This window comes from Pistacia vera, unplaced genomic scaffold (genome assembly GCF_008641045.1).
Source record: "Pistacia vera cultivar Batoury unplaced genomic scaffold, PisVer_v2 Contig549, whole genome shotgun sequence".
Taxonomy (NCBI): domain Eukaryota; kingdom Viridiplantae; phylum Streptophyta; class Magnoliopsida; order Sapindales; family Anacardiaceae; genus Pistacia; species Pistacia vera.
The window spans coordinates 636020-648661 of NW_022196389.1; the positions used below are offsets into that span (position 1 = coordinate 636020).

The window sequence follows — 12642 nt, forward strand, 5'->3', positions numbered from 1 at the left end:
TTTACAGATATCCGATTATTCGGATCAGATAATTGGATATCCGAAATTGATCCAAATTTTAAAATTTTCTTATTAAAATCAAACAATTCTAGCAATAAAATTGAAATTATAATTCCCTTACATGATAAAAGTATCTAAAAAAATTAACATGAAGCACAAAACATTTAACATATGTTGTCCAAACACTATCACAGCCTAAATGACTATGCTATCTTCATTGCCAATTCCTACTCATCATCATCCTCCTGTACAAAACAAAACAAAACAAAACAAATAAACTATTTCAATAAACAACTTTTAAGATTAACAACAAAATTAATTGCATATAAATTATACCTCGCCACTGCCCTCCTCATCATCATCCTCATCGTTCACCTCTGACATTGACTTTAACTTAATCCCTCTATTATCAAAGATAATTCAGCAAACAAACCATGAATGAAGATCCAACAAACAATCCATAGTCAAAGCATCCATCACAAAACAAGGTAGAAAATTCAGCAATTTATAATGGAAAACACTACAATTTCGAAAGGGAAAAAGAAAATTAAGCAAATCTAAAGAAATTTACTTATGATCGATTTGGGGCTTCAATTAGGGATTTAGGAGAGGAACTGACGATTTGGGGTTGTTGACGATCTTGGCTTTGATGTGGAAGGAGTGAGTGACAGAGATGGCGATGGTGAGTTGGTGACTGTAAGTGAAGACTGAAGAATGAAGATGGCGATGGTGAGGTTGAGTCATGAGTTTCTGACTCGTCTGTCGAGTGTCGAGCGAGAGAGACTGAGAGAGTTGAGTTTGAGTGTCTGTCGAGTGTCGAGCGAGAGAGACTGAGAGAGTTGAGCGAGAGAGACTGAGAGAGTTGAGCGAGAAAGACCGAGAGAGTTGAGTTTGAGTATCTGTCGAGTGTCGAGCGAGAGAGACTGAGATCTGAGAGAGTTGAGTTTGAGTGACTGTGTCTGTGAGTGTTCGAGCGAGAGAGACTGAGAGAGTTGAGCGAGAGAGACTGAGATATGAGTCTGAGAGAGTTGAGTTAGAGTGACTGTGTCTGTGCGTCTTCGAGCGAGAGAGATTGAGAGATTTGAGCGAGAGAGACTGAGATATGAGTCTGAGAGAGTTGAGTTAGAGTGACTGTGTCTGTGCGTGTTCGAGTGAGAGAGACTGAGAGTAAGAGAGTTGAGTTTGAGTTAAATTAAAATTGTGTTAGGGTTATTTTAAAAATCAAAACGACGTAGTTTTAGTACAATCTGGATCAGATACGGATATCTGCTTTTTTAACAATCCCGATCCGATATCCGATCCGAATATTCAGATTTTTTTAAATTACGATCCGTATCCGATCTGAATTTTTGGATATCCGATTTTTTCAGATCGGAGCAAATCAGGATCGGATATCGGATTTTTTTGAACATCCCTAGTCTACAACACATAAATCAGATGAAGATACATTAAAGGAGACAAAACCAAGCAAATTTCGCCAAAATTCATTTACACTCGTTAACCTCAAAAGAATCAAATGATTGATGTTAAATCGATACGTTCCAACAAAATTTTGCATATCTATTCACTATAACGTTACCAACTTCAATTTTTGAGAAATTGATATACAACATCGACATAAGGTGGCTCAGTAAGCAACTAAATTGATCGATAGTTTTCTACCATGATGTGGGGGAGCAAATTTTTAATGAAGAATTTTTTTAGACACATGCACTATACTCTTTTTCCCTTAACCAGATTTTTTCCTACTGGGTTTTGCTAGCAAGGTTTTGAACAAAGCAGTTTAAGCACGTCTAACACCAATTTACGGTTCATGAAATAATTGTATTTGTTTATTAAGGTTTTTACTCCTCTGGGTTTTTCCTTGGTAAAAGTAAATGCATTTATCTATGAATGGTGGAAATCTAGAGGACAGTGTTAGAACATCTCCAATGGTGCTCTTTATTTTAAAGAGCATATTTCATATAAATAAAGAGCATTTTCATTGATTTTTAAATATAAAGAACAAAATTTTTATTCAAATTCAATAGACTCTTTAAATTTTAAGAGAGAGAATATGTTTTTTTAAGAAAGAAACTTAATAGGGGAGATAAATCATAAATAAATGTATAAAAATTTGTAATTTATTATTTAAAATTAAGATAGAAAGTGAAATTTGATTTCCTGAATATGGAGAATCAAACTCACTCTTTAATTTATATTTAAAGAATAAAAAGTTTATTTGACTCATGTTTCTATGAATAAACTTTTTTTAATAAAAAGTCTTTTAAGATTCTTTTATACATGCAGTGGATTATTCTATGATATCCATAATTTGTGATGGGTGCAATAAGGAAAGTCATGCTTAGTGGCTTATTCTTATTGGACATTTAAGGCAGCAGGGTACTATAAAAGCACCCCCAACCTCTGAAAATTGTGTACTAGAAACTAGAAAGAAAGAATAAAATAGAAAAGCTAAAACTTAATGTACTATAAGTCTGTTCAATTTTTGTTTAGTCCCTTACTTTATATTTCTTGCAATTATAACATAGGTTGGGACTTTTCTTTACTCTTTTAATTATTGAAATTTGAAATTATATAGTTAAACGATTATGATTAAATTAATTTATCCAATTAATTTCATTTATTAAGAATTCATTGAATAATAAATTCACTTTAAAACGAGTGTGATAATTTATCCCTATGACCATTTTTTTTTCAAACACATTTTATTCTTATACTATAAATGTAAAATATACTTAAAAAAAAAAAACGCGAAGTAACTAACAACGATAGAGTTTGTTTTGTTTCAAGATTCTATCTAATAGAAATCGATAGGGTGTAAAATAAAAGTGCCATATCAACGAAAATGTTTATTGGGTTTTTAGTTAAAGAAAGAGTAATTTGGTCTAAACAATAAACATGGGTAGAAAAACTTAGATAAGACTTTTTTGTGAGAGATTTTTATAAATGGACTTTATCAATTGACACCAAAAAGGGTTACTTAATATAATTTCCATTAATCAATGATACAAAAAAATAATCAAGGTTGTTAAAAGTAGGTGAGTATTAAATAAAATTCAAAACAAGTTATATATATATTATGGCTTTGCGCAGACACGATTCTTTAACAGCTGTGGTATCGCTGATTCCAAACGTCATATCTCTGCCATTAATATTATCCTCAGAAAACACAATCCTGAGCGTTCACACTTTTTTGGTTACATTCACACTCTCTTTTAAAATTCTATAGAGCGCAGACACGATTCTTTCAAGTTGGTGAGTATTGAAAAAAGATTAATTAATAATTAACTGCTTTAAATATAATTAATTAATTAAATTGCTATAAATCATTCTTTTTTTTTTTAAAGAAAAAATTGACGTTAAATTTATTTAATGAACCTGTCCATAATCATATTCAGTCAGAAGATGATTATATAATGGTTTTTAAATCTTATATTCTTAAGATGTTTCCTCTCTCAAAACTTTGTGTGTATAGGTGTCAAAGGGCCTTGAAATAATAAATTATCGAAAATAGTTAAGAATAGTTATATTAAAGAAAAAAAATTAAGTTAATTAACATGGGTTTTTTTTTTTATGCTTTAAAATTTTAAAACATGATTTTTTTAAAATATGAGGAAAAAAGTATTTGAGAATAATTTGGAATAAATTTAGAATTTTACTAATATATAGGGTCTACTTTGTTTATGCTAACCTTTTTTAGAACATTCATTCTCAAAAAACCACTCATATTACTATATTCATGTCTAATTGATACAAACTTTGGGATTACAAATTACGTTCCAACAAAGATAATTGTGACTTATGTAACCTTTTGAGTTTGTAAGGTATTCAATAGATTTTAAAAATTAGTTAAAGATGTACTTAAGCTGATCGAACACCTTGATTACTAAAAAAAAATGATAAGTGAACGTAATTAGTTTGTCTTCTTATAATATAAGCATGTCAAACAAGTTAAAATAGAATGAAAAGGCAAAGTCATGTTATTATAAGGAGGCTACTCTCTTATCTAAAATTCCAGTTAGATTAAAAATAATGGACTATTTCAATCAATTTTGACTAAGTAATAATGCTTGTATATTGGGCTAATAACTAAATATATAGTGGAAGACTTACTTTTTATGATCACGAAATGGGAGACCAATATTAACTCTTTATTATTAACATTAATGAGATACCTACATATTCAATCTCTCTTATCAAATGTAATTGCCGGTGGTAATATATATATATACTTTTTCCCACCCAAGGTTTGCCTTAATGACATTTTCGATCCAAAAAGTTTTAAAATACCACTTTCTGACCCAAAGTTTATATTCCGTTAATATCCAAAATACACTCTACTTTCTTAGCCAGCATTCGACGAGTTATCAAAAGCCAGGGTGAGAGAGGTTTTATAGAGTGGAGGTCAGTGGATCGAATGATGGTGACCGACTGAATATTCGTCGCTGGAATCAACCGAAAGTCAGCTAAAAACAAAAAAACATTAGCTTTACAATGACCGACAATCGGTGAGAAATTAGATGCTAGAGTGAGAAAAGTTTTGTAGAGAGGAGAACATATATTCAAATGGTAGTGAAGAGATAATTTTGGCTGTCGAAATCGGCTTTGACCTTTGATTAGTAACGAAATATTAACTTTGGATGGGAAAATAACATTTTTCGATCCAAAAAGTTTCAAAATACCATTGTCGAAACTTTTTGGGTGAGAAAGTGTCATGAAGGCAAACCTTGGGTGGGAAAAAGTCGTTTGCTCTAAATTAAACCCCGTGTATTTCAAAGTTACCATTCTTATTGATATTTTAACTATTTATCTAATATTTGATGTAACCTTTATATATGGATAACAATCACATTGAGATATTAAAATGAAGAAAAGAAAAAAAAGAAGTCATTTTCTCTTTGGAAAATTTATGGGTATTATATCAAATGCATTTTTTTTTTGGTACTAAAATATATATATATATAACTTAAAATAGCAAATAAAAAAGAAATAAAAGAGATTAAGGATTTCTTTACTCTTGAAAACGATGACACAATTGATGTAATTGTCATGGTCCATCATTGATAGACTAATTCCACAAGTTGATTATGAAAATTTCTCAATTTGATTTTGTAATTGACTGAGCCCCTCAGTTGAACATTTTGAAATTTGATTGAGTGGAATATTCAACTATTTTAGAACAACTCTTCCTTTCCATTTCTATAAAATTTATCATTTTCTAATTTCAAAACTATTGATCAAGTTAAACTCTTTTAATATATTAATGATATACGAATAATACCACTCATGTCTTTCAAATCATTAAAGAATTTTTTATCGAGCTTTATTTAACCAAAATAGGTTTTTTAGGTTAATTTCATGTAAAATTATTTAATTTAAGCAAATCTCAAATATATTAAATTATGTGATCCAAAATTTAATTGTTTAATTTATGATCCAAAAACAAATCTCAAATATATAAAATTATAGTTAAAAAATTTGAGTTTTATCTTTGATTTTTAATATTTAAAACTATGATTGATTTTCCAGGTTAGAAAACTACAAAACATAAAGAAAATGGGTTTTTGTCGTTTTTTAATTTTACATTAATTTTAGAATTATATCTAATAAGTGTTTGTTAGAAATATAGAATTCATTTTAACAAAACGTATTTTCATAATTTTTTTTTCAAAAAATAAAATCCTATTTTTATATATTATATCAAACAAGTTGAGAGTATCTCTTTAAGGAAAGAAAGATTATACAGACCGATGTCCTTTTGGCTTGTGAGTTGTGAATCTATTTTTATACAAACTCAGTGTCTCCGAGTGACTCAACCGAGTACAACGAGTAACTGGAATATAATAATAATTATACGCTATAGTGTGGACTAACTGAGACTGAGGCTTCAAGTATTGACCACGAGCTCTCCTTTCAATATTTTTCCAAAAAGAACTTATTCTCATTTACGACTCGGTCTTTTCTTCTTCGGTCCTCCATACGCTCCACCAAACCGCGTTTCCCTCTTCCATCTCTTTACAAAAACACCACCAAGCCCACCTCCATTTTCACCTTCCTCTCTTCGTCTCCCTCAATATGAACTTTTCACAACACCATTTCTCTAACTATGGCGGCTCTTTATAGCTCTTTTCTAAAACTCTTACTCTTTCTTTCTGTTCTTCCATTCATTTCTTCACTTTCTACTGTTTCAATTTCCGAAACTTCTAACGAGCCTTTGATATGTGCATTGGTTCTTTCCCCGAATGGAAACTCATCTTTTCTAAACTGTTCTAGTTCAGGAATTGGAAATTCTAACGTTTCGTTTTCGGGCGTTGTTGCCGGAGATGGGTTCGTGTGTGGTCTGAGAAACTTTGCTACTTCATATGCTTCTGCTATGAATTGCTGGAGGTTTTCTTCAAACGGTACGGTTATGGAATACAAGAGAATTTATCAAGGTCCGGCTCTTCACCAACTTGAAGCGGGAAACTCTCATATTTGCGGCGTTGAGAACGATACTAATCGCCTTCAATGCTGGCAATGGCCTGAGTTCAATTCAAGTTTGAGGTTTTCGAGTATCGCCGTTGGTCAAGATTTTGTTTGCGGGTTATCCGAAACCGGCAGGATTAGTTGCAATAATGGAAATAATGTGACTTCCACCGTCATTGATCAAGTGCCCGATGGGAATTACAGTGTGATTGATGCGGGATTTAGCCATGCTTGTGCGATAAGTTTGGATCATAGTTTGCGGTGTTGGGGAGATGAGGTGGGCGAAACGCCGCGAGATATGTTCAACGCTTTGGCCTTGGGGGAAAATCGTAGCTGTGCTTTGCGGTCTACTAACGGGACAGTTGTTTGTTGGGGGCAGGATAATTTTACTTTGCCTGCAGCTTTACAAGAGACTTATTTTGTTTCAATTGAAGCGAAACGAAGAGTTTTCTGTGGCGTTGAGAAAAGTAATTTCTCTCTTTATTGTTGGGGTGAAGGAATTGATAATTTTAGAATGGTTTTTGAGAAAGTATTGCCAGGACCGTGTAGACGTGATTGTCCATATGGCATTTTGGATGGGTCAGGCACTCTTTGTGGACAAATGGGATCTATCTGTGAACCACTGCCACCGCCACCGCCACAACCGCAACAACCATCTAGTCCTCATCCTGCTCCACCTACACCTGCGCCTTCGCCACAGTCGGGAGATGAATCCTCGAGTGGTGGAGGCTCAGGCTGGAGTGCGAAAATGGTGGTTCTCCTGGTGGTTGGTTGTGTCGGATCATTGTCTTTACTTCTAGTGTTTCTTTTCTTTCTCTACAGACAATGCAAAGGTCGAGGATGTCGCGTCCATGACTCGGGACGCCTCGATGAGGATGGCGCACCAGCTGAACAAGGTTCCGGTCAACGCCAAAACCTGCCATCGCAACCTGCAGGGCAACCGGTTCTCGAGAAGCGGCTTAGCCAATTGGCCAGCATGGGAAATGCAGGTCACTTGGAGGAGTTTTCATTACAAGTACTCCTTGAAGCTACGGATAATTTCTCGGCGAATCACAAGATTGGGACAGGAAGTTTTGGTTCAGTCTACTATGGGATTTTAGATGATGGGCGCCAAGTTGCCATCAAGCGCGCTGAAGTGTTGAACACTTCATCGAGAGTTGGCGGCACCAGGCTTCAGGAGGACAAAGATCATGCCTTCCTGAACGAGCTCGAATCGTTGTCCCGCCTTCATCACAAGAATCTTGTGAGGTTATTAGGCTTTTGTGAAGATTGCGATGAGCTTGTGTTGGTTTATGAATACATGATTAATGGAACACTCCATGAGCATCTTCACAAGCTGGAAGACTCACCACTAAGGTCATGGCCTACAAGGCTTAAGGTTGCATTGGACGCAGCGAGAGGGATTGAGTACCTCCACGAGTACTCTGTGCCCCAAATCATTCATCGTGATATCAAGTCATCGAACATATTGTTGGATGACATGTGGACCGCCAAAGTCTCGGATTTTGGATTGTCAATGATGGGTCCTGGAGATGATGAGTCTCACCTTTCAATTCATGCAGCTGGAACAGTTGGATACATGGATCCTGAATACTATAGGCTCCAGATATTGACCACGAAAAGCGATGTTTATAGTTTTGGAGTTGTTTTGCTCGAATTGTTAACTGGACATACAGCGATTCACAAGAATGAGAATGAAATGCCGAGACATGTGGTTGATTTTGCGATTCCTTACATAGTTCAGGATGAAATCCATAGAGTTTTGGATCGAAAAGTGCCACCACCAACACCATATGAAATAGAGGCAGTAGCATATGTTGGCTATTTGGCTGTCGATTGTGTAACACAAGCAGGAAGAGATAGGCCTTCCATGACTGAGATTGTAAATAGTTTAGATAGGGCGTTAACCGCCTGCACGGTGCCTCTGCTATTATCCAGATCCTCAACCAACTCTTCTACGTAATACAACATTCTGTATATCAGACGTATCACGTCATCAATGTAGAGGAAACCCATTTTTTTTGTTGATACATGTAAACAATTTTTTACCATTTCTTGATTGATTAGAGGTCAAAAAAGTGTACCATAACAAACCTATTTACACAACATTTATTTATTTTTAAGTTGGGCATATATTGCTTTAGTTGATTTGTTAGTTTTAGACAGAGTCATGGGTTCTTTGAAGTTTAATTAAAAAATGTGTTCTTCAAATGCGAGGTCAATTTGACATTCAAGAATCAGAGGGTGGAAGAGTCACTATTTCAATCAATTAAATTAATAATTAATAAATATAAAGGAAGTTGGGTTTGAAAAAGTCTGATGGGTATTTGAAAATAAGAAATGGTGGGAGTCAAAAGACTTGGTTTCAAGAAGGTTTAAATTGGGAAGGTTTGATGTTTGCCTATAAAATTTAGAGCCAAGAGTCAAACAATATCTGCAGTTATACCTACTAAATCTATATTAATATTTCATCATTTTGATTTCGTGTAACAACTTTCTATTGAATAACGTAGACTCAGAACATAGAAAGATTCGACTCTTACAGAATATATATTATACATAATTTGATGATACCTCTTACTATAGATTTATAAAATGATATTATAAATGATTTGATAATACCATATGGGTAATGAGGCGACAGGGTTAATTTTACCCGCCCGTTTTGCTTTCAAAAACTATTAAATATCTCCCTTAAATTTCCAAAAACCTATTAAGAATATGAAGAAAAAAAATTAAAAATATCAAAAACCCTCTATGAATATAAAAATAATACTATCTTCCCAAATAAAATCTCAAATTTCTTATTCAAATGAGGTGTCATCTTACGTAGCGTTGACATATCATTTACTACATTAATTCTTCATTTACACATCAATATCACATAAGATAACATATCACTTCGGATGAGAAATTTGGTAAATCATATATATATATATATATATATATATATATAACCCTCTAAAAAGAAATACAAAATCCCTAATAAGAGAGCATTTAACATTAATAGTTTTGAAAATCACAGAGATACTTGAAACTTTATTTCTCGAGGAATATATAGTGTGCGTTTATTTTAGTATTTTGGATAGTATTTTTAAAAAAATAAGAGTTAAGTGGTTATTATGAGGTAGGATTTGAAAATTAATAAAAATACCCTATAGGTTTGTTAATTTACTAAACATCCCTATAATAAAACATTAAAAATTAACAAAAACACCCCCACCCATCCATTAAATACTGGTAACTAGCCACCACCACGCCGGAGGGTGATCGAAGTCACTATATCAACACATGACCAGTTGGATCTGACCAGTCGTGCACCGTTATGACATTTTCCAATCAGATCCAAAGTGGATCTGACCGAAAAAGGCCAGATCTACAACTAGATATAGCCATTGACAACCAGATCTAGCTATGTTTGGTCGTCAACGACGGCCATATCTTGGCCGCCATTGACGACTAACTACGACCAAAGATTTAGCCGTTCTTTGACTGTAGATCTGACCTTTTCCGACTAACTCTACGATGAATCTGACCGAAAAATATTAGATTGACACACTATCGACTAGATCCAATTGGTCAATGCATTATCGACTAGATCCAGTTGATAGTACACCATTATACCAGATTTCGACCACCTTCTGACGGTGGTGACCAGAATCTGGCAAGTATAGGTGGATTGGGGTGTTTTTATCAATTTTTAAACTTTTTTTGGGGGTGTTTATTAAATTAACAAACTTAAGAGGTCTAAAAATAATTGAATAAAATATAATAGTATTTTCGGAATAAATAAACAAATATGTATTTTAAAAATGATAGGAATAAGATAAAACAAAAATAAGGAAACAAATGCACCCATAAAGAATTATACTAAGTGTCCCATATTCCACATTGTACGTTGGGGGAAAATCGTAGCTGTGCTTTGCGGTCTACTAACGGGACAGTTGTTTGTTGGGGGCAGGATAATTTTACTTTGCCTGCAGCTTTACAAGAGACTTATTTTGTTTCAATTGAAGCGAAACGAAGAGTTTTCTGTGGCGTTGAGAAAAGTAATTTCTCTCTTTATTGTTGGGGTGAAGGAATTGATAATTTTAGAATGGTTTTTGAGAAAGTATTGCCAGGACCGTGTAGACGTGATTGTCCATATGGCATTTTGGATGGGTCAGGCACTCTTTGTGGACAAATGGGATCTATCTGTGAACCACTGCCACCGCCACCGCCACAACCGCAACAACCATCTAGTCCTCATCCTGCTCCACCTACACCTGCGCCTTCGCCACAGTCGGGAGATGAATCCTCGAGTGGTGGAGGCTCAGGCTGGAGTGCGAAAATGGTGGTTCTCCTGGTGGTTGGTTGTGTCGGATCATTGTCTTTACTTCTAGTGTTTCTTTTCTTTCTCTACAGACAATGCAAAGGTCGAGGATGTCGCGTCCATGACTCGGGACGCCTCGATGAGGATGGCGCACCAGCTGAACAAGGTTCCGGTCAACGCCAAAACCTGCCATCGCAACCTGCAGGGCAACCGGTTCTCGAGAAGCGGCTTAGCCAATTGGCCAGCATGGGAAATGCAGGTCACTTGGAGGAGTTTTCATTACAAGTACTCCTTGAAGCTACGGATAATTTCTCGGCGAATCACAAGATTGGGACAGGAAGTTTTGGTTCAGTCTACTATGGGATTTTAGATGATGGGCGCCAAGTTGCCATCAAGCGCGCTGAAGTGTTGAACACTTCATCGAGAGTTGGCGGCACCAGGCTTCAGGAGGACAAAGATCATGCCTTCCTGAACGAGCTCGAATCGTTGTCCCGCCTTCATCACAAGAATCTTGTGAGGTTATTAGGCTTTTGTGAAGATTGCGATGAGCTTGTGTTGGTTTATGAATACATGATTAATGGAACACTCCATGAGCATCTTCACAAGCTGGAAGACTCACCACTAAGGTCATGGCCTACAAGGCTTAAGGTTGCATTGGACGCAGCGAGAGGGATTGAGTACCTCCACGAGTACTCTGTGCCCCAAATCATTCATCGTGATATCAAGTCATCGAACATATTGTTGGATGACATGTGGACCGCCAAAGTCTCGGATTTTGGATTGTCAATGATGGGTCCTGGAGATGATGAGTCTCACCTTTCAATTCATGCAGCTGGAACAGTTGGATACATGGATCCTGAATACTATAGGCTCCAGATATTGACCACGAAAAGCGATGTTTATAGTTTTGGAGTTGTTTTGCTCGAATTGTTAACTGGACATACAGCGATTCACAAGAATGAGAATGAAATGCCGAGACATGTGGTTGATTTTGCGATTCCTTACATAGTTCAGGATGAAATCCATAGAGTTTTGGATCGAAAAGTGCCACCACCAACACCATATGAAATAGAGGCAGTAGCATATGTTGGCTATTTGGCTGTCGATTGTGTAACACAAGCAGGAAGAGATAGGCCTTCCATGACTGAGATTGTAAATAGTTTAGATAGGGCGTTAACCGCCTGCACGGTGCCTCTGCTATTATCCAGATCCTCAACCAACTCTTCTACGTAATACAACATTCTGTATATCAGACGTATCACGTCATCAATGTAGAGGAAACCCATTTTTTTTGTTGATACATGTAAACAATTTTTTACCATTTCTTGATTGATTAGAGGTCAAAAAAGTGTACCATAACAAACCTATTTACACAACATTTATTTATTTTTAAGTTGGGCATATATTGCTTTAGTTGATTTGTTAGTTTTAGACAGAGTCATGGGTTCTTTGAAGTTTAATTAAAAAATGTGTTCTTCAAATGCGAGGTCAATTTGACATTCAAGAATCAGAGGGTGGAAGAGTCACTATTTCAATCAATTAAATTAATAATTAATAAATATAAAGGAAGTTGGGTTTGAAAAAGTCTGATGGGTATTTGAAAATAAGAAATGGTGGGAGTCAAAAGACTTGGTTTCAAGAAGGTTTAAATTGGGAAGGTTTGATGTTTGCCTATAAAATTTAGAGCCAAGAGTCAAACAATATCTGCAGTTATACCTACTAAATCTATATTAATATTTCATCATTTTGATTTCGTGTAACAACTTTCTATTGAATAACGTAGACTCAGAACATAGAAAGATTCGACTCTTACAGAATATATATTATACATAATTTGATGATACCTCTTACTATAGATTTAT

The 12642-nt window shown here is 35.0% G+C and overlaps 1 protein-coding gene across 2 annotated transcripts; it reads left to right on the forward strand.

Annotated features, from left to right (window-relative positions):
• The first annotated feature begins 5986 nt into the window (after window positions 1-5986).
• Window positions 5987-12183, forward strand: LOC116107825 (serine/threonine-protein kinase-like protein CCR4). Of its 2 annotated transcripts, XM_031394112.1 has the most exons (2): window positions 5987-6794; window positions 10377-12183. In XM_031394112.1, the coding sequence occupies exons 1-2, from the start codon at window positions 6110-6112 to the stop codon at window positions 12011-12013; spliced, it is 2322 nt and encodes a 773-aa protein (XP_031249972.1). In that variant the 5' UTR covers window positions 5987-6109; the 3' UTR covers window positions 12014-12183. The 2 variants fall into 2 exon arrangements, with proteins under 2 accessions (XP_031249972.1, XP_031249971.1); XM_031394111.1 differs by lacking the exon at window positions 10377-12183 and having other exon boundaries at window positions 5989-8601.
• Window positions 12184-12642: the final 459 nt, after the last annotated feature.

Bases quoted from the DNA above. Each gene is read 5' to 3' on its own strand.
- LOC116107825 (XM_031394112.1), top strand. From the start codon at position 6,110: ATGGCGGCTCTTTATAGCTCTTTTCTAAAACTCTTACTCTTTCTTTCT. The intron at 6,795-10,376 runs ATCGTAGCTGTG...CGTTGGGGGAAA, and splicing joins CGCTTTGGCCTTGGGGGAAA to ATCGTAGCTGTGCTTTGCGG.